Source organism: Megachile rotundata, chromosome 13, assembly GCF_050947335.1.
Source record: "Megachile rotundata isolate GNS110a chromosome 13, iyMegRotu1, whole genome shotgun sequence".
NCBI lineage: Eukaryota > Metazoa > Arthropoda > Insecta > Hymenoptera > Megachilidae > Megachile > Megachile rotundata.
Window position 1 is genome coordinate 5,153,002 of NC_134995.1, and position 27,465 is coordinate 5,180,466.

Genomic DNA, 27,465 nt, shown 5'->3' on the forward strand with positions numbered 1-27,465 from the left:
GGAACGATTTGTAATTAACGCTATCAATAAAACGGAGAAACGTAGAAGTGGGTTCACTTTCCTGGCGCAGTAAATTCTTCTCTCACTGATCGTATCCGACAAAATTGTTCAAAGGGGTGAAACATAATTTACCGTAGCTATTTAATTCTTTCCGTTGCGAATAATCGCTTCGCTTTTTTGCGGTAGAACCTTTGATATTTGAACAGCTGCTATCGGTTATGAATATTTTACTGATATTTAACTATGTATCGTAGCTTTGAATAATACTAATTAGAATTGAGTGATAAAATTATCTGACAGATTAGGTTAGGTCATTTTTATTTACACTTCAAACCTAACTTAATCAAACTTTATATGCATATATTGATTTTATTTAGACTTCGTAGTGATCAAATCAATCTCTATATAGAGGATGTCTCACAATTAGTGTAGATCCCTGAAATGGGGAGTAGCTGACATGATTCTGAATAAGATTTCCATTTGCAAAAATAATATTTGAAGCTTCGTTTTTGAATTATTAAGGAAAAACACCTACTAATCAGAGCGCGAGGATTACGCATGCGCAGACGCGAGAGCGACAGCCTCGAATTTGGTTATTTAGGAGTTGGGGGATTGGAAGTTGTGGATTTGGGAATTGGGGGAATTAGAATTGGGGAAAGTGGAAATTGAGGAAATAGGGAATTGAGAGAATTAGGAACGGGGGAAAGTGGAAATTCGGGAAATTGGCAATTAGAGAAATTGGAATTAGGGAATTTGGGAATTGGGGGAAACATAATTAGAAGAATTAGGAATTGGGGAAATTGCAAATTGGAGAAACTGGAATTGGGAAATTTGGAATTGGGGAATTTGGAAATTGGGGAAATCGGGAATTGGGGGAAACAGGATTGGAAAAATTAGGAATTGGGGAAATTGGGAATTGGAGAAATTGGAATTGGGGAAATTGGGAATTGGGAGAATTAGGAATTAGGAAAGTAGAAATTTGGGAAATTGGAATTGGGGAAGTTGAGAATTGGGAAGAGTGGACATTAAGGAAATTAGGAATTGGGGAAAGTGGCAATTTGATCATTCGCGAGAGCGACAGTTTCGAACCTAGTGGCTGAGTCCGCGTAATCCTCGAGCTCTGATTGGTCCGTGTTTTTCCTTAATAATTCAAAAACGAAGCTTGAAACCCCATTTTTGCAAAGGAAAATCTTATTCAGAATCGTGTCAGCTACCCCCATTTCAGGGACCTACACTAATTGTGAGACACCCCGGACATTATTCGGTATTGTATATCTATTATGTGGAGATGGCGTGCACAATCTCTAACGTTTGTCTAATGATAACCAAATGATTATGATCGCTGTTAAACTTCATTTACAACCGTAATCTGAAATATGGCGTTTTAGGAGCAATTTGCGTTAATTGTGATGGTTAGTATTCCACTGACTTTCCTTAGCAGAAATTATAGAATGTCAATTCAATTTTTATCATTATTTATATCAAGTTTTTATACATTTATATGACATTCTGTATAATTTATATTATATATTACTTTAAAAGATAAGAAGTTACAAATGAAAACTAGAAGCATTATGAACATTCCAGTGACGAAGGTTAAAAAAATTAAAAATTAAATTTACACTTACAATTTATTACTTTTAGTTCTTCCTTTCTTTTCTCCTAATAACAAAATTATATTAACGTTGCGTTTAGATCGTGTTTTAATGTAATAAGAATGTAGTATAAGAACATAATCACATCGTGAAAAGTGAGAAGAAAGTTCATGCCATTTTTAGTACTGTGTGATGATGCTACTCTTACGTTAAATCGTCACGTAGTTATGTATTACATCTTTGCATGTTAGCCTCTTGTTAAACATTTAAACTCTCATATAAAATATGATTTGGTATTGTATAAATACAATACTAATTGTGACACCCTGTATGTATATGATTAAAATTATACCGTTTTGTATAAATCTCAAATCTACGTATTAGTACAATTAATAACAAACATCAGCCAAATGAACTTATTATACCATCTCTTATTAACTAATAAATGAACTTATTATACTAACTCTTATTATACCATCATTATTAAGCTGATACAATAATTTGAAAAGAAATTATCAGGAATTATTGCTCGCTACGACAGTCCACTTCAGGCTTTATTATAGCATTAAAATAATATTATAGCTCCGATATATTAAATTTATGGTATGCGAGTTGCCGTTAAAGGTGAAATATTAATTGTGTTGCGGTATACAATTAGCAAGAATGATATACACACGCATTATAACAATGCTGTTAATACATACCGGAAATTTGATTTCAATTTCTTCGATAACCACAATGTAATTAATGTTTCGCCTTTAACGACGACACGTGTACGTACCATAAATCTAGTACATCGGGTAATGTAATTCAGATATTATAAAGCTTTAAAAGGACCCAAACAAGTGCGTACCAACATTCTTTGAACTGAAACCTTTTATGATATTCAAATAACCTGTAATTTCTTCTCTGCAAATAAAGCAAGATTAATTTATTGAAATAAGGGAAGTAAGGGAAGTAAAAGCAGGTATATAATACATGTTTACGATATTTGAAACAATGCAAGAATTCGAATTGGAAAATTAAATTAAACGCTTTTGATATTTTAGGTATTAAAAAAATATTAACATATTATATTTATGAGATTCCATTTATAAATATGGTGTCACGTGAATAGAGTGTGGCAATGTAATTATGTTAGGATAAGCGATAAAAATTGTCAACAAAAAGCATTATCTGATTATCCTCATATGATTTTCATTTCCCTGAACAATAGATAGAAATTTGCAGTTAATAAAAGCTATGGAAATTTGTCTTTGTAAGTTATTCATACTAATTTCGAACGAATTGGTCGACAAGAAATCAAGTCAAATTGTAGATTAAATCAAACTTTAAAGGAATTTTAAATTTTATAGCAAACTAGTTCGTTATTTATCACAATAAAAGTTCAACAGAAAAATAATTTTTAATTTGCAATGATTATCAATAATTATTATTAATCAATTTATAACTTCATAATTTATTCCACTATTAACGATTTTTATTCGCGTTGTTCCATGTTATTCATCAATTACATTTTATTTATTTTTTCTTCATGCATAAGAGCTGTTCAAGAGATGAAGAATGAAAGATATTTCCACCTGGCAGTAAAAATGAAAAGTCAATTTTCCCTCGTATCAAGTTTTTGTGTCCACATAAATCCTTTAATCTTCTTCATCCTTTCCACGATATTTTACCGAGAAACGAGAAGCACAAATATTGTTTCATTTTCAATTTTACGTTACAGTTGGACAATAAATATCCGGATCGATACTATACTCTTTTATTTTGAATAATATTTTTAAATACTATTTTAACACTAATTTTAAATTGATACAGAGATTTATTGGTGAACACTAATAATTATAAAAATTAAATACAACGACATTCTTGCTTTCATCTTTTCACGAATTGATTACTCTTATCTCTTTCAATTCTTCTGTCAATATTACATCACAGCCAATCATTGGGATACTTTTATTTTTACTTTGCGACCAAAGAGATATTACAGTTCTGAGAATTCAGAAACAGAAACCTATTTCTGCTACTGAAACCATTTCATTTTATTTTCTATTATAAACATGACACTATGGTTTTTTCGATAAATCAACTTTTCTATTGTATTGTTAATAATTAATTGTGCAGTATTAATTAGGATTATTAATACTATTTTATTTCAAAGAAACTTCGTACCGTGAAGGTTGAAGAAGATCCGTCTCTTTTTATCATTTTTCAGCCTTCCAAAATTATAATCCTGAGGAATTATATACGAATTATCAAAATTGGCAAAGTTATAATCCTTTTTGCGAGGCAGCGACACGTGGTGTAGCTAACGCTGCATTAACTATTTATGGATATTCCACAGTAGAGGTACTTAATGAAGGTTTTTCATTCTTTCGTACTGAAACTATTCGAAATGATAGAAATTGTTATTAACAACATAACAAGGATTTGATATATATACTCTTATCATAATATCAATTATCTTTTTAATATGAGGCATATTAATATTATGTGAGATTCCAATGTGAGGTATATAAAAATATTGATATTCTTATTGTAATACAAATTATCTCATTAACACCATTTCTACCACGTGTTTGTAAATACCTATTTCGACAAAATTTGGTTTACGCACATCTACAATAGTTTACAACAATCAAAATAGTAGGTTTACGTCAAAAATGTACATAACCTTCTCTACAGAGCTTTCTAAGAGCACTATCTTTTATTTCAAACTTTTTCTTCTAACATTAATATTTTCGAAGGTGAATAGTAAAAACGTTTCTAACTTTGGACAGGTGTGAAGGGCAAATAAGGTCTTGTCGTTAAAAATTCTTCCAGGGAATTTCTCTCTTAATCAGAGTAGAATTCTAGTTAAAATTTAAGTGCCATCGAGCATTACGCCTTCTCCGAACTTCACCCATTTTTTTAGTGAAATGCAAACCCTTAAACCCTTGCCTCAAGATTTATCAGGTGCGTTAATCAGAACTAACTAATCATAGCTACAACAGATACAGAAAGTTAAAATGTTATGTCGATTTTGTATTCAGTTATTCTTGACTATGCAAATTGTAACTGAACTTGAACCCCAAAGTTTATTGACACTATTTCTACCACGATTTCGTGTATACCTATTTTAACCGAAAGGTGTCTGCTGACACCTCCTGTTAGAAATGGTGTTAATACGAGATATTAACATTGTACGGGTCGTTTATTTTTAATATGGCCTACGTCCAATTGTCAGTTTGTTGTTAACTATAGAAATATGCACTATTCGAAATTAACTATATTCAGGTAGACGAACTTAGGCCTCTTTTAAAATAAACATATAAGATTTTCGTATAAAATGTAGAGGAACATTAATATTACCTAGGATTCTTATTTAAGATAAAGAACAATATTAATATTCTTATAAGAGTATAAATTATCTTACTCTAATGAGGTACTCTAATCGCGAAAATAATACAATGATAATAGTCGTAACGAGGAGCAAATTTATCGTGTTTTAATACATTAGAAAAAGAGGAAGGAAGAATCCTCATCAATCCACGAATTTCATCAAAGTGGTACAAGAACTCGAGCGTTAACGAGCCTTTCTTATATCTCTTTACTTTACATTAAACGATGACATTTATTGTGAATGATGAAGCGACAAAATCGTTCCAGAGAAACAAATAAAATGCGTGATAATGTTCCAATGGAAATAAACACGTTTGTGATCCCAAATCGCTGTAAGTAGTATAAATTGCATATACTTTCGTCCCCTTAATCTTTACTTTTCGCGACAGTTACGTCAGTCATAATTCACTAATTACTACTGCAATGTTGAGATAAATGAAGAAAGTTGAAATGTTAAATATATTTTGCACTTAGCAATCTTTGTTTATACCGTTTGTAATCGGTATTAAACTGGAAATTTCATTCTTTTACGATTTATGTTTTTCACATTTGAGTTGTAATGTGCGTCACGAGTTTAGACTCAATATTATAAACCAAATGGTTAAATAAACAATACTTGAACGGTATCTATTTTGATGCGACAATTTTCAAATTGCCATGATATTTCGGAAACTTCGCATTTTTTACATTAATCGCCATTTACCTGAAACCTTGTAACATTGTTCAAGTACATGGATCATCATCGAAAATGAGATTTTTCCATTTTATACACAACTCCAATTTTGCGAGTTAAAAATTCATTAAAAAGCCACTTTTTATGCAGAGAATAAAACTTTTTCTTAATAACGCTTTTTTGTTTGTCTTTTAGCGTTTATAAGTTAGCCTAGTTCGGGTTATAAACACGCTCATGCAGAATAAGGATCGTCATGATCTTTTCATTTCACGTAACCCCAGAGGCTGATTTTATGGAAGACATGAACATAAAGGTTTTCAGCTGCTTCAGCAAAATCGCTTTCATTATTTCATACTTCAATATTTTAACAAGAATATCCGCGAAATGTACCTTAACAAATTAACAATCATTTATATCATATGTTTCTTTTTATGCCTGAAATTTTACTTTATTTTCCAACTATTATAATAAGACGGACTTTGCTATTTTTGTATTCCATTCTGTTTGAGACTGAAATATATTATACAAAATTAGCAAATTTTAATCTTCAAATATGAATTACCGGTTAAAATGCAAATTTAAATATTCTTCATGTCAATAGATTATATATTTCATTAAAAAAGAAACTTTGCAATTTTGAAGTTACGACAGAGTACAGTTGTATATGTCATATAATTTTATATGCAAATATTACTTCTACGAAAATCATATAATTTTATATATTATTCTTTTGTCAAGCATCCTGAGATAGAAATTGAGAAAGTGAGATTCAAACCTTCCAGAGTTCGTAATTTTTAAAACTTGAGAATTTAAAAGAATTGAAACTTGCAATATGAAGTATAAAAATTCAAAGATATTCTAACGTTCGAAACCGGAAATTTTGAATTCGGTAATCGAGAAATTCCAAAATTCACGAATTCAAAATCATACACAAACATAAAAATTTCAAATTTGAAAACGATTAAATCCACAAACATAGAAATTGAATAATTATCAGTCCATCAGTGGCCACAGTTCTGCGTCACCTGCACGTTCGATTTATATCAGTCTCTAATCTACACGAATTGGTCTTTAAATTGTACAACACGCTGCAATTAAATTAGTATCATCAGAATAAACATCATGAATTTCTGCACTATACGTAGAAACATAACGTGACCTTCCTCTATTTAGAAGTTCGCATTAAAAAAGGAATTGAATGTAGAACATTGTGGACTCTCAACGAGTAATCTCACGGCAGTGATCAACCGTGAGTGATTATTCGTTTGTTCCAAGGCAACGATTAAAGCTGACGTACACGAGTATAGTCGTATTCGACGTTCGTTCGTGGCGGGTGGTCGTGAATAATCGCAGACGAGTCGTCATACGGATATACATACTTACGTATATCAGTCCGATGTCGTTGAGAAGGGTCGAGGGATCAGTTCGTCGCGAAAGATCTTTGGCGTGTAGCCAACAGCATTCTTGGGAACTCCCGCGTGCTTCTGAATAACATATTATTGATAGGAAGCCAGGTAACGAGGCAGATGGATATGTACCCGCCACAAGATGACTTCTGGGAATTTAAAGGGACGAGTTAGCTTCTACTTTTATTTTCGATTGCTGTCAGCGTATCGAACAACGCGGAATTATGTGGTTTATTACGAAAGTGGAGCAAGTATATTTGTTGTTATTGCGAGATTGACCCATTGCCATACTTCCACAAGTCTGACGTACTCGCACTTCAACTGCGATAAATTTTACTCGACTTTTGAATCCCATTTTCGAAAATGATCCATGTAATTGAACAATGTTACAAGGTTTCAGGTAAATGGCAATTAATTTAGAAAATGTGAAGTTTCTGAAATATAATGGCAATTAATTTGGAAATTGATGCATCAAAACAGATATCGTTGAAGTATTGTTTGGCTTATAACATTGAGTCAAAATCATGATGCACATGACAGCTCAAATGCGTTATTAAGAAAAAGTTTTATTCTCTGCATAAAAAGTGGCTTTTTAATGAATTTTTAACTTGTAAAAATTGGAGTTGTATATAAAATGGAAAAAAATCATTTTCGACGATGATCCATGTACTTGAACAATGTTACAAGGTTTTAGGTAAATGGCAATTAATTTGGAAAATGCAAAGTTTCCGAAATATCATGGCAATTTGAAAATAGTCGCATCAAAACAGATACCGTTCAAGTATTGTTTATTTAACCATTTGGTTTATAATATTGAGTCTATACTCGTGACGCACGTTACAGCTCAAATGTGAAAAACATAAATCGTAAAAGAATGAAATTTCCAGTTTAATACCGATTACAAACTGTATAAACAAAGATTGCTAAGTGCAAAATATATTTAACATTTCAACTTTCTTCATTTATCTCAACATTGCAGTAGTAATTAGTGAATTATGACTGACGTAACTGTCGCGAAAAGTAAAGATTAAGGGGACGAAAGTATATGCAATTTATACTACTCACAGCGATTTGGGATCACAAACGTGTTTATTTCCATTGGAACATTATCACGCATATTATTTGTTTCTCTGGAACGATTTTGTCGCTTCATCATTCACAATAAATGTCATCGTTTAATGTAAAGTAAAGAGATATAAGAAAGGCTCGTTAACGCTCGAGTTCTTGTACCACTTTTATGAAATTCGTGGATTGATGAGGATTCTTCTTTCCTCTTTTTATAATGTATTAAAACACGATAAATTTGCTCCTCGTTACGACTATTATCATTGTATTATTTTCGCGATTAGAGTACCTCAGTAAGATAATTTATACTCTTATAAGAATATTAATATTGTTCTTTATTTTAAATAAGAATCTTAGGTAATATTAATATTCTTCTACATTTTATATGAAAATCTTATATGTTTATTTTAGAAGAGGCCTAAGTTCGTCTACCCGAATATAGTTAACTTCGAATGGTGCATATTTTTATAGTTAACAACAAACTGACAAATGGACGTAGGCCATATTAAAAATAAACGACCCGTACAATGTTAATGTCTCGTATTAACACCATTTCTAACAGGAGGTGTCAGCAGACACCTTTCGGTTAAAATAGGTATACACGAAATCGTGGTAGAAATAGTGTCAATAAACTTTGGGGTTCAAGTTCAGTTACAATTTGCATAGTCAAGAATAACTGAATACAAAATCGACATAACATTTTAACTTTCTGTATCTGTTGTATCTATGATTAGTTAGTTCTGATTAACGCACCTGACAAATCTTGAGGCAAGGGTTTAAGGGTTTGCATTTCACTAAAAAAATGGGTGAAGTTCGGAGAAGGCGTAATGCTCGATGGCACTTAAATTTTAACTAGAATTCTACTCTGATTAAGAGAGAAATTCCATGGAAGAATTTTTAACGACAAGACCTTATTTGCCCTTCACACCTGTCCAAAGTTAGAAACGTTTTTACTATTCACCTTCGAAAATATTAATGTTAAAAGGAAAAGTTTGAAACAAAAGATAGTGCTCTTAGAAAGCTCTATAGAGAAGGTACATTTTTGACGTAAACCTATTATTTTGATTGTTATAAACTATTGTATGTATTGATTAACCAAATGTACCTATTATAAATAAGGCGTTTCAGACCACAGATACCACTCAATTAGAAATTAAAGAAATCGCCATAAATCCTTTCAGGAATTTTCATATCTAATTATGTAGGTATTAGCTTTGGTTAAAGTTTCAGCGCAATCAGATATTAAAATTACAATTTGCTAAAATTGTTACAATTGTTACAAACAATCTAAAATTATTGGTAAGTACTGATGCACCGAATATTTTGGATTTTGTTGATATTTATTACCGAATAGTTAAAGTGCTGTCTGAAAAAATATTTCGGTCTTTCAATTATTATTTCTCTTAATTTCTTTTAATCAGTTTGCTCTGAATTTTCATCAACATTTTCATTTCAACTTTAAGCTCAACGACATACATATGTATGTTACTTTACGGTACTTTTATTTGATAAATTCATATTAGACATTCGGTGTTTCGAAATCGATGACGTAACATGTCACTACCTAGAACATAGTAAAACTGTTTTCTGCCAATTAGCCAATTTATATTCAAAATATTAATGTACGTTTTATGAAACTTTAAGTTTCATATTGATACGATACGATTTATTTTATGATAGGAATTCTTTTACATCGTAAAATCGTGATAGCCTATGTTTTGTAATCACCCATTTAGTATGCAACTACCTAGTGACTTCACTTCTACTCCGGATTTTCTATAGGTCAATAACATTTTACGATTTAGGTGGCGTACTCTTTTCCGCTTTCCTTTTTACAAACAATCTCTACAACTGGTTAATAATTATCCACAAGTAGTAACTATACTTCAGGATAATAGATTTCGACGTTATCATACGTTTTAATGTATAGGAAGTATAATGTGTAATGTTAAGAAGATATTGAAAATAATAATATATCGATCATTATTCTATTGACAGAATTATGGATCTAAATAATTAATAAGTTATTGTTAAAGTAAAATACAATGGATTTGCAATCGAGTGAAATTATAATTAATTATAATAGTATACAATTGCAATTATAATTAAAATTACAGTTATACATACAAGTATAGTTATATTATAATTACTATTGCAATTATAATTACAACTACAACTACAACCACAATTACAATCGCAATCACATTAGGATACATTTACAATAGAATACAATACATCTATTCAACGGATTTAACTGACCACAAATCTCATTGACAACTTAACGTAAACAGTATCACATTACTTTAACTTGTGAGAGTAAGGTTTGTTTCTAAAAACTACCAAAATTATCTAACACCATAAACGTCAGATTTGAACTAAAAATTTATTCAATTCATCGACCATAAGATTTTATAAACACATTTCGCTTAAACAAATTTATTACAGATGTCTAGTTGAGTACCACGGTCTTGGTAATATAATCGCTTTTCCAGTACCCTGTTATTTTTGTTGAAACGCGTTTTATGGTAAACAATATCTGATATAAGATTTATTTTATGACCGATAAATCACGATTTCCTGCGAGAATAATTTATTCCCGTGCCATGGACACCTGCGTGTGTGTGAAAAGCATGGTTGGATTTGAAGTAAGTAGAATGTCAAATATTGCCTGTGCCTGGGAGGCATATTTGGAATGCAAAGAGTTAAGAGGCTCAAGAATGAAGAATATGCCGACGGCTTGGATAGCTTAATTGCTTAAATTTTTCCTTCGTGTCGGACGATTGTTACAGAATGAGGTATTTTTTACTTTAATGGAAAAATTTCACTCGAAGGTATTTTTGCGGTCGGCGGATATACTTTTTAGTTGAAGAGTTTCACGAATTCTACCATAATTTAGATACTGTTTTGAATATTATTTTGAAATTTTTAATTTACTGAATTTATAAATTTGGAAATTTAATAATACGATTGTTTAATAACTTGATGGTGCTACGTTTTTATAAATAATCTATATATAAAAATATCTGCTTAATATTGATAAAATTTTTTCTGAATCTGAATGTATATTGCAAAATGAGCTTAAAAAACTAATAACAAAAACTGTAACTATATATACTATATACTATACTATACTGTAACTATAAATAGAAATTAATGTGAAAAATTCATATACGTATGTATATAAACATGCGATTAATTTCTATATTTGATATAAATATATTGTAAATATTTAAGGAAGTATCTCTTCATAAATTTAATATTATGATCTAACTTTTGGCAATTCAAATAGTAACTAATTCATCTCTTGCAGTTAACAAGGTAACTCTAATTCTGACCGAAATGTTCTTACAAAAGGTAAATACTATGACAGTAGTCTATTATGAAACAATTTCTGGAAACTAACAGCGACCATAATTACTCGACATGAAGCAATTTCTACATGTTCTGAAGAGCAGCAGATGTTCGCTACCGACTTCAACAGAAAACAGAAATTCACAAATAAAATTACAAGATAGAATACATCTATATAACTCGCGATAAAATCTACTTTTATTGCGTTTAAACAATTGCAACATTTTGCTAAATATTGACGAAGGGGAATCCTACCTCAATGATCTTGACATACAAGGAGTCCCACAATTAGTGTAGATCCAAGAAATGAGGGGTAGATGACGCGATTCTGAATAAGATTTTCCTTTGCAAAAATGGGGTTTGAAGCATCGTTTCTGAATTATTAAGGAAAAACACAGACTAATGAGAGCGTGAGGATTACGCATGCGCAGACGCGAGAACGGGAGCTTCGGATAATGCGTAATTATCCAACGCGTGGTAATCCAACGCGTAGTAATGCAACGCGTAGTAATACAACGTGTAGTAATACAACGCGTAGTAATACAACGCGTAGTAATACAACGCGTAGTAATACAGCGTGTGGATATCCAACCCTAGTAATCTAGCGCTTGCATATTCAATGCGTAGTAATCCATCGCGTAATAATGTAACGCATGGTAATTCTAAGCGTAGGAATCTAATGCGTGACAATCTAACGCGTAGTAATCCAGCATGTGGATATCTGACGCGTAGTAATCCAGCGCGTGAATATTCAACGCGTAGTAATCCAACACGTAATAATGCAACGCGTAGTAATCCAACGCGTAATAATGTAACGCATGGTAATTCTAAGCGTAGGAATCTAATGCGTGATAATCTAACGTGTAGTAATCCAGCGCGTGAATATTCAACGCGTAGTAATCCAACACGTAATAATGCAACGCGTAGTAATCCGACGAGTAATAATGCAACGCGTGGTAATTCTAAGCGTAGGAATCTAATGCGTGGTAATCTAACGCGTAGTAATCCAGCATGTGGATATCTAAAGCGTAGTGATCTATCGCGTGCATATTCATCGTGTAGTAATCTAACGCGCAATAATGCAACGCGTGGTAATTCTAAGCGTAGGAATCTAACGCGTGGTAATCTAACGTGTAGTTAACCAACTCGCAGTACTCCAACGCGTAGTAATCCAACGCGTAATAATCCTCGCGCTCTGATTGGTCCATGTTTTTCCTTAATAATTCAGAAACGAAGCTTCAAACCCCACTTTCGCAAAGGGAAATCTTATTCAGAATCGCGTCAGCTACCCTCCATTTCAGGGACCTACACTAATTGTGAGACACCCTATATATTGTCGCGGTCGTCGTCTTGAACTTTTCCTAATAACATCGTCGTTGTTCACTACAGAGTTATTAGCACAATCATATTTAGAAAAATAACCTTACTGTTTATGGCGTCCTCGTATAAGGACTAAATAAATACTTGATCTATCTAAATTCCATGTATGTAAAAGCAGTTATTTGCATTGAAAGTTGTCAAAAGACGCCTTTTGATCGAAATAGATACTACTACAATAAAAAAATTAGGTGAAATTTAAACTTCGTGGGTACTATAGAATTATGAAATTATTTCTTGTATGTATTAGTAGCACTGTCCTTGATAAATATTGACCAACATTTATGTGTAGCTTTTTTCTAACAATTTTTTTTTAACAATTGATTTAAACCATGACGCTGTATAACATACAAATTTTATTAATTTTTTAGTGCCAGGAAAATATATAGACTTCGAAAATTTGTTATTCCATTTATATTGTTCTGTAATGCGCTAAAGAGATTATTTGAATTGAACAAGTATGGATAGGGAAAGAATTTGTCGACAAGCTCGATAACTTAATTGGTTAAAGCAAGCGAAAGATCCAGCTTAGAATTCTGATCCAGTTAATCGGATTTTGCTGATTCTTTTCCCCTCTACATGCTATAAACGTTAGTTCTCTTTATTCTCCTACAAATGTCCTCGCGTTTTGACCATTCTCGTTTAATCTAATCGAGCGTAACAACCGTGCAAAAAATTTGTTTTCCAAATGTACAATAAAAATAATCAAAATCTAGGATAAAAATGATCGTACCGAAATTGTACACCTAACTTTTCAAGAATTTTTGAAGGATTAGTATATGTTTAACGTTGCAAAAATAATTTTTATAATACAATTTATAATATGTTTTTATAATATAATTTATGAAATAACTTCATGGATAAATATATGATTATACAAAATTTTAAGCATAACTTATATTTATATTAAGCAAAATTCTTTTTGTGGTTAATATTATTAACATCAGAATTAGTATGAAATAGTCGGTACGTTAAATATTGACATTATGTGCCGTATCAATAATTATCTACTGATAATACCCATTGGCGAAGATCGTTTGGCAATTTTCCAGTCGATGTTTCAATTAACAATTTTAACGACGTTCTCGACATGATCTTCTCTTCGCTCAATTTAATCAATAAGTTGTAACTCGTAACGATAATCTGCTTAGTGTGACGGCAAGCCGATACCAGGAGATTGCAGTTCCTTTTCCTAAACTTCGTAATTTACTTACCAGGATTTTCACACGTTGATTAAACGTTGTTTGAACAGCTTCGAACAACTGTCATGAAAGTTACTAAATAAACACCATGGAATGGGTGCTTCGAAACTTCTCGGGGAATTGAACTTCCTTAAAAATCACGCGGAACGTAAAAACATAAACTTCAATTATCGGAAAACGGGTTTCATGTGTGTACTTTAGAAAGATTTAATGAACCTACTGCTATATAAACCAAGTTTTGCCTTAAGAGGCAAAGTAAACGTGTTAACGCTTCATTAATTAAGAAGTTACGATAACAATGTTTTACTATCGAGATATAGTTCAGAGTCGTTTCAGATTTATTAAACTTTCAATCCTTTTTGTCTTCCGGTAATTAATTTAATTCTCAAGCGAATTATTGTTTTAATAGGATGATGTCATTGAAAAATGTGGATCTTTCAGGATGATGGATATTGAAAGAATCAATGAATTGTTTATTTTGAACGTGACCTACTATTTTATGCTAAAATTTAGATTGTTAATTGTTAACCTTTTTATACACATTTAGGTTATTTTTTATCTGTGCGATTATTTAAATAATGAGAAGTAAAAATTCTGTTTACTCTCCATTGTATCATATTAAATTGTTATAAGAAAGCTTTAGAATTTTCAGATAATAACCAGAAAAAACTTGATTCAGAAGAATTTTTTTGTATTACAAATTTATTTAAAGACAGAAATTCTTTGCTTTCGAAAAGTTGCAAGATTATATAAAGATAAAACATTGAATTGTAATAATAAAAGATAGAAAACGTTTTCGATGATTTATATAATGATAAATTACTCAGTTCATTCAAAGATTTTTATCGAACATATTTACATGTCTAATTACATTAGAAAATTAATTTTAAAGCAACCAAGAAACATCGTTTAAATGCCAAATTTTCAGCAATTATTAATTCACTGAATTATTCATACTAGCAATTTTCATTCCTTTTTAAGATTTTTTCTTCTTTTTTTCTAAAAAATCTCTCTCAACCCTTAAAAATTGGAACAATGTCACATAGAGGTATTCGAAAGTAAGCAAAATGAAGAATTCATAAAAAGCGAGGTTAGGAAGGAATTGATCCTTCGCAATCTAAAATACAAACTTTTGCAACTTAAATTAGGAACCAATGAACTGTTTTTATAAATGGTCATTCTCACTGTATTAATCAAAGATTGCCCACTCAACAAAAAGATACGATTACTTTGAATAACAGTGCAAACACATGCGACAGTGGTAGCATTAAAATGCTATAGATTATAAGACGTTTATTTTGAAAGTGGACTGAATCCATTTATGTTTAAATTGAGATCTTTAAGAGTTTGCGTTTCAATGAAATTAAAAATATTCGTATAGGATACCAATGTATCACACTCCTGAAGTATCTTAAAGATCGTTAAACTTACATTTCCCATTACAATAATAGCAATTAGTAAACGAATAATATGCGTCTCCTTACCAAGAGTGGACTTAAGCAACTTTCAAAATCAATTTTTTACCTATCAAAATAACTACGAAAATGAATATGTTCAATGTGATCATGTATTCTGAATATATTTAACCGTAAAATATTTTTTATGACACTTAACTTCAAGCGATAAATCTTACTGCAGTTAATAACGACCAACTGACAAATGAGCTTAGCCACTATCAAAATAAACCATTCAAGTATTTCATTTTAAAGTATTTTTATTCTTTTGTTCGATAAGATTGTTAATAGCCTCGGTATTTAAAAAAGGATATATTTATCTCTACTAAAAACGATTATGGTATAGAATTTTGGAAATCACTCGTGTTTGGAAGACATTTTGAAATGTATAATCTTTCAAATTTAGAAATTTTCGAATTTAAACCTTCGAAATTTGGGGATTTGTTAACTTAAGAATTTAGAATTTGTTTAATTTCGGAATTTGAAGTGTTGAAATTTGGATAATTGAGAATAAGAAATGTGGAACTTTTGGAATGTCAGAACTTGCGAGTTTAAAATTTCGAATATTTGAAAACTTGAGAATAAGAATTTTACAAATTTTGAAATTCGAGAATTTAAAATTGTTTCAATTTCGGAATTTGAAATGTAAAAATTTGAGGGTTCAGGATGTTGAAAAGTTAGGAAGTTGCGAGCTAAAATTTTGCAAATTTGAAAAATTGAAAATTGACAGTATTAAAAATTGAGGAATTTGGAGAAATCAAATCTCTTTTTATCATATACGTATAGAAAAAGTGATTTATTGAATATTCTACGGAATATGTGAAAACGTTAACTTTATATATAACTAAACGTTCCACTCTTGAAGAGATACAATTGCAGTAAGAGATAATATAGCTCAGAAATTCTCACAATTTCACAGTTGACATCATTAATTTCTCGTGAAGGTAGATTCAGCGATTATGTCTTCCATACCCTTTTTGATATCAGATATTTTCGGTTTAACGAGGTAAGATTGCCTCGGGCACATCAGTTTCTTGTGGCGCTGAATTAATTTACTTATCACCGACAGTTCGCCGCGACACCACAGCGTTATCTTAATTAGGTAAATAAATTTTTAACGCGTCTCATTTTCAATACCCTTCCGAACTTTTTTTCTCTCGAGTTTCGTCTTCTTCGTCTGTACAATGAATAATTAATTTTCATCTTAATTATCGGACACTCCGTTTCAACGCTTCTTAACGATATTTTCACGGGTTATACATTTTTAAATCATGCTTATTATTTTAAACAGCTTTCATGTTCTAATTAATTTTGCGATAAGAAGCTTTTCTAACTTTAACGCTAAAACTACCAGATGGATCATTTTAGTTATTCACAAGTTTTCTTTTCTGTAATAAATTAATTTATTAGGTTTTTCTTGAAATCTGCTGGTTTTTATCGAGGCGAAGAATTAGTATGTATATTAATTCATGTTTTGTCGATTGTTTATTTAAATTATGTGTGCATTGTAAATTCAGTGTTTAAGTCACTTTTTTATGTATTCATATTTCATTACGTCTTCTTGAACATCAAATATTTCTTTACTTTCTACAAAGTAAGCAACAATTAATCTAATTTTTATTTTTTAATTTTGTAGAAATTGTAGTATATACTTTAAAATGAGCATACAAAATGAATTATTGTCTCTTTTGTGAAAAAAAATTTGTAGATTGTCAACAGTTTAATTTAGTTATAAATAAATGCGGTCCAGATGAATAAAAGGAATCCATTATTCAAATAAAATTAACAGAATTAATGTCACGATTTTCAGTTGGAAAATGAAGTATATGTCTGATGTTACTGCAGCAGATGTAAAGATGACATTACTTAAAAGTATTACATAAAATAGGCGATATTTCATTTAATACATAAATTTTATTACGTACTCAATTTTAAAGTAAAATCAATAGGATTTATCATCAGAAGAGTTAATTTTCGTCAAACTCAGATGGGTATGCGCCCTCACAAGTCATATTGTGGCTCGATCTGCGCAGATTGCAGAGCGCATGCGCAAATTAGTAAGCGCATGCGTAGATTAGTAAGCATATTGAGATTAAAACTTGCACAGCTGAATATGCAAATGATTTGTCAGATAAATGAATTTTTACAACAGAAACTGCTTTTAATAATCAATTACTATTCAATTTCGGTTCATTAACTAGAAAATTTGAATTGTCATGCTTTTAACTGAGTTTTCGATTAGTTTTTTATTAACTTCTTCCCACATTGATAGTTTTTAGTTTTTGGAACGTTGAATATTTTTATATTCCAGATATCTACATTTATTTAATATTCTGATTTTTATATTTTATAAATATTTTTATGTTCCTGATATTCATATCTGAAGAACATATTGACAATATTAAAACTGAATATTATAATTTTTTTACCCTGTTGTATATTTACGTTGCAATAAAAGCAGATATTTGATTATTATTAAAAATTTATTGAAAATTTATCTCAAAAAGAAAAATAATAATCTGTTATATAGAATTAAGGACATCTGATGGTGTAACCAAGACTTTCTGTATCTCTCATGTGAAAAAAGACAAGGACAAGAATAATTCTACTGACTCCAGATTTTCTAGAAAAAAAAAAAACAATATTTTTGCTTTCATTTTCAAACTATTCTCTGCATAATTATACAAGTCGGAACACAACCTGATTTTGCAATTTGGTTCTCAAAATGTCATAAAAATATATTTTCATTTCTAACAAAATTTTAAGATTCGAATTGCAAAAAGGGGTTCTGCATAATTCACAAAGAACATTTTGAAAAAGAAAGCGTAGGAAAATATTGCTTCTTCGCCTGAAAATTTAATACTGTCAAAATTATTGCTGTCCTTGTCTCTTCCCTGCAAAGCAACGCGAGGGAAACAAGGATTTTTCATATTTCGCCACATATGGACCATAACCTTTTAAGCTTGGATTTGAATTCTATACTGTAAATACAGCAGGACGGAATTAAAATACCAGGATCTACATTAAATTTACTTAATTTTTTTAAGTTCGTTATTTGACATACAAAATTTACGGTATAGGTATTGCAATAACATTGCAATGACTTGAAGTATCGCACATCTTACAGAGTACGTGCAGATGACTATAATAATCTAATGAATTTAAAAAATTAAAGTCAGTTCAGATTTGGTCCGTCGTTCTGCTGAACCCAGTAAGCTAGCTAAAAATGAAGCGAACTTATAATTTTGAACAATGTAAATATTTTTAGAAAATGTTGAAACTGATTTTGATCCGTTGTGCTTCCATAAATTGGTTCACTACGATTCGTCTGAGATATCCGTTCGTCCTCACAGTCAAGTATACGCCTTCAGCAGTCCAACGTACGAGAGCCCTAAAGTCGATTCAGAGTTATTCCGTCGCTCTATTAATTCGAACATAAATTTAAACGTTCTGTAAATGTAACTTATGTCTTTTCGTCTTACATCGTTGATCGTCCGCAAAAGGTTAAATGCATCAACGAGGACGCGTGACCGCAACGGCGCCGAAACGAGCCGAAACCGTTCATTTGCATGCACAGCTCGCGAGCAACGACATGCACCCGAGCATCTAAACGCGAATATCGAAGCTTAAAAATGTCCCATACCGATTTTCTTTTCTATCCCCGTTGCCATTCCACACATACCTTATTTTTTTCCCTTCGAGCTATCATTTTCGATCACGTTCTACGTGCCGAGGAATCTCACAGCGAAAATATCGCGCAGATTGGAACTGTTCGTGCATACATATTGCGAACACGATGCACAATGCTTCGTTTCGGTTGGAAGCGTTGTTCTGATAGAGCATTGAATGGAAACAGGAATTTCTTAAAGATTCCTGAAGGAGTGTTCCACTGGGCGAACAATTTTCTTGGAATTTGTAAACTGCTACTTCAATTTTTTATTAATGGCTGCATTTGCATCGTGGTTAGTATATGCGATTCAAGTTCCGACATTCAAAAGACCTGTTGTTTAATCGTAGATTAAATTTCAATTTTATAATTTGCAGTTTAAATACTGCTCGTTATTTATTTCACCAATCTTCAGTATAAGGGTCAATTTAATATTAACTTAAAATAATTTCTTATTTTAAATTTCGAAATACTTTTCTTGAAATCTGTATTGATTTTTATGGAGATAAAAGATTAGTGTGTATATTTAGTTATATTTTAATGTTTGCTTATTTTTTATCAAAATACTGTAAAACCCCACTCCAATCAGGTATACGAATGTATAGGGCAAACGGTGTCAGATACGACTTTCTGCCAGAGCATCAAACTTTTATAAAATGCTCCGAAAACCAGAGAAACGTTGTCAAAAATTTCGAAAGGTGGCTAAAGTGGATCTGGAGGGCGGAGAACCCTCAAGTGAGCATAAGCGCGTTGCAATGTGTGTGTGCATTACAGATATTAGGTTGTCCGGAAAGTTCTTTTCGTTTTTTTAATAGGTGCTAAGTTTGAAATATTTTGCGTTCAGTGTATTATTCTTAAGTAATATATAATCCGTTCTGTTCTACCACCTTTCTGCCATCTTTTTGGAAGCCTTATAATGCCACTTTTCCAAAATTCTCTTGGTTTACTGTTAAAATATTCTTCAAGCCCGTTTTTTATTTCATTAATTGATGTGAATTTTTTATTGCGAAGAAATTTTTTAGGGAAAGCAACAAATAATAATCCGATCGAGCAATGTCTGGAGAGTATGGGGGATGTGGTAGAACATCCCAATCGAAGTCTAAAAGTTTCTTTCGCACAGGTAAAGAAATGTGTGACCTCGCGTTGTCATGGTGGAACGCGACACCACGTCTATTCACCAATTTTGGACGTTTTGTGAATATAGCTTCCCTAAGTTTTTCGAGTTGCATGCAATATTTCTCGTTGTTAATTGTTTCCCTTGGTTTTTCATCGAGGTAGGCCTTGATAAGATCGGTATCAGTGGTGGATGGACGGCCGCTGCGAACTTCATCTTTAAGATTGAAATTTCCGGCTTTAAACCTCCTAAACCAATTACGGACATTTTGAACAGTTATAGAATGATCCCCATAAACATCACAAATCTCCTTTGCGGTATTTCCAGGCGTAAGGTCTCTTTTAAAGCAGTAAAACATGACATGGCACAAATGCATCTTTTGATCTTCCATCTTTCACAACGCGAAAAATCCGGGATTCAATTTCTACTGATGCTGAAAACAGTCCTCTTGTAGTGCTAGAGAATGACACTGGACCAAACAATTGATTTTGGAGTGATCTGGATGTTTGTTTACTTAAACACAACAACGTAAAGCCTCGAGCAACAAACGCGAAAAGAACTTTCCGGACAACCTAATATTAATCCTTTGCATTCAAAATGCAACTCAAACTCACCATTTGGTTAACTACGTTTGTACAAGTTGAATAAATACTTTTTAACTACAAGTACAGTGTCGACAACACACAACGGTGACAATAATAGAGAAACAACTACAAAAGAATTCATCAAACTCTTCAACCAAAAAGTTTTAGAATTTTTTCCTTACAGCAGTTAAAAATGTAGATACGTTTCTTCTATAAAATTTTTAAATTATCGAATTATTAGTTGATTGTGTTATCAAATTTCTTACTGTTCAAAAATGGAAAATATAAAATTTCCAAATATATACCTTAAAAAATTCTAAATCTATGCATACAGAAATTTGAGAATTGCCGATTTGCAAGTCCGCGAATTTTTAAACGGGAACTTGCTTACTCATCAATGTTTGCATGCGCAAACACTCGTAGATGTATTAGGGGTCAAGTTTAGTGACCGAATACTCCGAGTATGATTTTTAGCGACTGTAGAGGAAAATTGATGAATCCAGGCGATCTTTGTTTATCATACGTTGCTTCGGTCAGAAAAGACAAGGACACTTACTTCCAAGAATGTGCAAAAATATCACTCGATAATTCCAAGATTTTTAAGCCAAAAAGAAATATGATATCATACGGATTTTGCAATTTCGCTTTGAAAACTTCATAAGGAATGAAACAGTGTAAAAACACTTTATATTAAGAAATGAATAATGAATTTTAAAATGAAAAATATTGTTGGAAATCCTAACGAACCATCTGACTTTCTCTTCTACATCTGGCTCTTCCTTTATTTCCTTTACCCTATTGTCCACTTTCTGCGCTTTCCTGTCTGTCTTATATCACCAAAACATGCCTCTTTAGAATTTCCTGTAGCTTCAAGATTTTTCCAAGGTCTTGCTAAAGCACTTCCACATTTCCTAATAAATCACTCTTTTTTTTAAATCACTCCCTTCGCAAATAACCTAGCCAATGACTTTTCCTGTTCCCACACCCTTATCCAAAATATCAACCAATAGTTTCCTTCCAATAGTTTACATTTTCCGTCTCCACACCGTTTCTCATTAGATTTTATCCGAGCTTCACCGTGTATAGAACAACTTTTAAAACTAGAGAACTAGATTAAGGTTTAACCTGGAATATTATTGAACAATAAATTGGTTATTGTATTCCATACGAGTTATTCCTGATTCGGGAAATCCAACAATATCATGTAATATATAATTGCAAGTGACTTCATATAATAGGCACCTGAATTAGTTAGGACTGTATTGTACAGGATTGAGCATGAGTGGTAATAAAAACCAGTATATGCTGTATGAGATGTGTTAAATTGTATCTAAATAGCAATAAGTGTAATGTAACATGTGCAGTGTAAACAGAATTTGAAATAAAAAGGTAAACGATTCGCCTATCTAAATGTCAGATGCTTTTTATATCGTGGAGAATCATCTGTTTGTTTGTATCAACACTTAATAAACATTAATAGCTGTTAATCAAATGTGAAATGTTGATGTGTTTTCTGAGGAAAACAAATTATTTTCGATATTACTTCAGATTTATTTAACGAAGAAATATAAACTTTATCTACATGTACTTGCTTGACCTGTTCATACATAATAGCGTGATAATTTATTTTCTTACGACTGAAACCCATCAATTTGCATTGCCTCACGGCCTCTTGTTTGAACCAACGAAGCTGGAAGGGGTATGAAGAAGCGACATATCAAATATAAACGAAGGCACAGTTGAATATAACACAGTTGAAAGTCACGAAAGATTCGCCGCACAATGATGATACGATTATTCGCAGGCGTGACATTATCATTACCGCTTTTCCTGCTTATAATTGGTTCTACCCTCACCGAGGCTCAAATCGAAGGTAAACAATTTGTTTCTATCGCTATTTATTCGCCTCTAATATTAAATATCGATATTTATCTTGAAGTATTACCTAACAACATTGCTACAGCAAAAATAATTTCAAAATCTCTCTCAATAAACAATCAGGCCTACATACTTTCTTTCTTTATATAATGGAAGTATAAATCTTTCGTAATTTACAGGGAGATCATGTGTAGCTAATCAAACAATGGGCGTTTATAAACGTCTCAAACAGTGTCCATCGCTTTATCAGAAATGGTTACAAACAACCCCTGCGGCAAACGTGCCCGAGGATGGTATATGGTGCTGTCCAAATGAAGCAACTAGTAATCGTAAACGGTCAATAAGAGAAGCACCTATGCCCGACAGCTATATCAAAGCAAAAGAAAGTATGTACATTCTTAATTGTACCGATACAAGTAACAAGCTGTAACTCTGTATTTTCGACATATTCAGGGTCGAAGGGGGTTAAGGGGTGAGGGGTTGGGTGAGTCTGTAGCACGGGTCTCCGTATTAAAGGTCTTCGATTTTAGAGTTAAGCTTTCAGTAAGAAATAATTCAGATCTTCTATTAGTTCGGAGCCTACCGAAACCTTAAATTAATCCTGAACGCATAACGTACTAAACGATGTATGTGAGGTCCAGTTATGATCTTACTATATCACAGCAGTGACTATATTCCCCGTATTCAGACCAATAGGATGGTTTTTCTCAAAATGTGTTTCAAGATCAGTACTTTAGCCTAATCATTTCAGAATGTGAAGAATATTCGAAATTGGCGGAAGCACGACCAAAGAAATTTTCGATTGTGGCTACAGTTGGTTTCACTCCCGGTTATGGCACTTACTTCCTTTGCAGTGGCACCGTAATTTCCCCAAGATTTGTTCTAACCGCAGCTCATTGTACTTATGGATACGTGTAAATATTTATATTAGTATTTGTTGCATTCGTTCATTGATTACTTATCTTTCAACTCTTCTGCGAGGTTGTTTCACAATAGAATTTGCCTTAGCAACAGTTGTTGTTACTATCAATTGAAATAATAAATACAGTACTCGTCAGAAGTTTCAGTGTCTAGGAAATTCTGAGCGCTCATGAACGTTTATTAATCACTGATCTTTTAATGGTTGATCGAGTTTATTTTAAAAGCTAATCACTGATCACGAGAAGGCGATAATTTATTATTAGTCATGACCTTTTGAAAGATAAGCAACAAACCCTCAAGTTTTTGAGACATTATCATTTTATTTTATTCTAATTATTTTAAGTTACAGTACTGGCGTATCAGATTTTTGGGTTCGAGTAGGTGATGCGGATCTAAACTGGACACACAACGACAAAAATGCACAACAAATCCGAGTTATCGAGAGGATAATACACCCCCTATACAAAGGATTTGGCAAATATCACGATATTGCCCTTCTCAAGTTAGAAAAGGACATAGATTTCAACGAGCGAGTGAAGCCTGCTTGTTTGCCTTACTCTTTGCCGGATAACGCTGCACCTGAAGTAACTGCTATTGGACACGGCATTGGTTACTTTTACGGTATATAAGAAAAATTCAAAAACAGCTTACAATATACTGTCCAGTTTCATTATTCGTTTCTTTTTGCAGATCCCAACGTGTCAAAAAAACTAATAAAAGCTATTCCGATATTGGTAACTCTATTAGAATGCAATGACACCTACAAAGAAGTATTGCCATCCGGTGTTATGGCTGATTCGCAACTTTGTGCTGGTCAAAAGAAAATAAATATTTGTTTGGTATAATGTTTTATAATATATTTTAGTACATTTATATATTGGAAACAGTGTCATGAAGAGCATCATTGTTGTAGAGTAGTGTTTCTTTTTGAATTAATTCACAGATTGAATGCTTGGACTCTAGCGTGAATCACAAAATTATTACGACGTTGATGTTAGCTTATTAATTTTGTTTAATTCTGTCTGCAGGCTTCCGGAGGACCACTGCTTACTGTTAACAACGATCACCCCCGTATGTGCAGCTTAATCGGTATCACAAGTATGGGAAAAGATTGCGATGGTGCTACTCCCGTTATATATACTCGCGTTTACCATTACCTTCCATGGATACAAAGCATAGTTTGGCCGAATTCGTAATATACTGTACCAAAATGTACTGTTAAAAATCAATTTAAAATAAGGTATTGATAGTATAACGCCGATACAATTATAGTATTAATGTTTCATGTACCCATCGGAGAACAGCAATCGTCATACAGTCAATTCATATGGTCATATTTCAAAATCGACTTTGGGTAACATGAAATGAAAGACATGTCGAATTATACAGAACTTCAAGCAGTACTTTATATGATTAATCTTTTATAGTAATAAATATTATTACAAAGAATGAGATTCTTTTAATTTTATCTTGACAAAGGGTTCTCCGTCATTTAATCATCGCAACTCTTGATAAATAATTCTGTGTTACAGTGAATGTCACGAGAACTTTGAGGTCATTGAATCTTATATATGATTAGACATATTATGGATTATTTTAAGTCATTTACAGATAATATTCTAGACTTTCCTTATACTTATCTCATACAATGTCACGTCGTAACTTTTCCTTGTAAGTTAAATACCTTTTCCGTGAGGAAGACAACCTGGTATATTTGGATCTTCAGTAGACCAACCTCCGATCAGTAAACCATCAACCATTTACATTCTATGAGCGAACCATCAGTATCATCCGTAACTTCTAAAAGAAACAGCCATCCTGCATACTGTCTTTAGCATGCAGTTATCTTTTCAATAATTATCACTTTTCCAAAATAGTCTATTAAGTGTGTTATCGTAAATGAGCAATGTTAAGTTTATAAATAAGTATATATATCTCTATTTATTATTATAACCCGTTTCATATATTCTGTTGGAAGCGTCTGCAACGAAGAAATTTGCGGTCATGGCGGCGACGTGGGCTAAAATCGACCATTCGCATGCATCTCCTGTGCCCAGCGATATATAACTTCGCTACGAAGTTAACGACGAAGATGACGACAGCATCAATCCTTTGAATAGAGACTAACGATTCATGGTTCACACAGAACCATGAATTCTAAATCATTAATACGATTGTCATATGTTCAATTGTCGGTTCGAAGTTTCCATTCCCTAAGGACACGGTACCCTTACGGTAACTCCTTTCGCTAAAGACGTAACCAGAACTTCAAATCCCACGATACAATAATTACCCATGGAAATTGTTTGGTTGCTGCATATTAAATGGCGTATTTCAGGACGCAGAAAGTCTGGGAATTAATTTAAAGCACGGTAGTCAAATTCAGAAGTTAGATCGTTGGTAAATTTAACAAATGAGGCAATCGTGGATGCTATTCTTCATGTAACTTGTAATATGCCATGAAGTAAGTAAAATATTGCAAGAGGATAAGATCAGCTAGAAATCTCTCGAGTCGCTTATTGAACTGTTGATGGAAAGTCACTTGCTTGTTTCACTACCTTTTATTTGTATAAGTAAATATCAGTAATCGTGTTACATTCTTCTACAATATATTAGTTTTTCAACACATTATAAGTAACGTTTTTGTGTTATAATTTAAAACGTACTGCGTGTATCTGGTAAGTTATGTGTATCAATGAGTTTCATTATTTCTCCCGAAACGTTCTTTCTTCACAATTTTAAATGTAGTCAATTGTGAGCAGAGAACTCTATTTTATGGCAACTAATCTTTTTAATACATCATTGGTACTTAAATATTATTATGTATATCTGTTAACATCGTATAAAAATTCTTAATAAGAAATCAGCTAGATCAGTAATGATAATCAGTGGATACTTATTTTTGCAATTTAAAAATTTGTCAATTTCTTGATTTACAAATTTGTAATTTCTATATCTACAAATTCATAAAATTACGAAGCAAATTTCTAAACATTTTAATTGCAAAATTTGAATACTATCATGCAAGAAAAGTACCTCAGTTAAAATTTGATTCACTATTTCTGTTACAACGTGGCAGCTTCGTAATAGAGATTTATGTTCGAGTTGAAAATTATGACGGTACTCGTTGACCACATTGACACGGAGTGTAAGTACAAACGTTTGTAGGACGGAAAGGATTACTTAGCGTTTCGAAAGGCACTACACTTAAGGAAGCTCGATTACAGGGCGCAATTAAAGAGAATCTCCATACTCGTTTTACACTGATACCATAATATAACGACCACCAGTCGGATTAAGTTAATTTTCCGTGAATCCTTGCGCGGGGCTTAACTTTAAATACCGGCCAACACGAGTAGAAAAACCTCCTGAAATTCTGATTTATGTTTGCCGCTGCGAAAAAGTAGTTACAAAAGAAACGGAGGTTCTCATGATACTTAACACCTTTGATATGATCCGTTTATTTTGAAAATGGCCTATGTCCATTTATTAATTGTTTGTGGTTAACTGTAGAAACATATACCACTTGATGCTAAGTGCCATAAAAATTATTTTACGGTTAAATATATTCAGAGTACATGATCATATTAAACATATGTATTTTCGTAGTTATTTTGATAGGTGAAAAATTGATTTTGAAAGTTACTTAAGTCCACTCTTGGTAAGGAGACGCATATTATTTATTTACTAATTGCTATTATTATAATGGGAAATGCAAGTTTAACAATCTTTAAGATACTTCAGGAGTGTGATACATTGGTATCCTATACGTATATTTTTAATTTCATTGAAACGCA

The 27,465-nt window shown here is 32.1% G+C and overlaps 2 protein-coding genes across 24 annotated transcripts in view; one reads left to right on the forward strand and one right to left on the reverse strand.

Moving 5' to 3' along the window:
• The window catches only part of LOC100878549 (uncharacterized), a 362,753-nt gene that overhangs the window by 185,725 nt on the left and 149,563 nt on the right, over positions 1–27,465 (reverse strand). The window lies entirely within an intron of this gene.
• LOC105661942 (serine protease persephone-like) lies at positions 21,953–26,322 on the forward strand. 2 transcript variants are annotated; one of them, XM_012280794.2, is made up of 6 exons: positions 21,953–22,742; positions 22,927–23,133; positions 23,499–23,661; positions 24,018–24,289; positions 24,359–24,507; positions 24,697–26,322. In XM_012280794.2, the coding sequence occupies exons 1-6, from the start codon at positions 22,652–22,654 to the stop codon at positions 24,862–24,864; spliced, it is 1,050 nt and encodes a 349-aa protein (XP_012136184.2). In that variant the 5' UTR covers positions 21,953–22,651; the 3' UTR covers positions 24,865–26,322. The 2 variants fall into 2 exon arrangements, with proteins under 2 accessions (XP_012136184.2, XP_012136183.2); XM_012280793.2 differs by having other exon boundaries at positions 24,012–24,289; positions 24,697–26,321.

Coding starts and splice junctions, on each gene's coding strand:
- LOC105661942 (XM_012280793.2), top strand. CDS start 22,652: ATGATGATACGATTATTCGCAGGCGTGACATTATCATTACCGCTTTTC. Junction 23,662..24,011: donor CATTGTACTTATGGATACGT/GTAAATATTTAT, acceptor AATTATTTTAAG/TTACAGTACTGGCGTATCAG. Junction 24,290..24,358: donor CGGCATTGGTTACTTTTACG/GTATATAAGAAA, acceptor TTCTTTTTGCAG/ATCCCAACGTGTCAAAAAAA.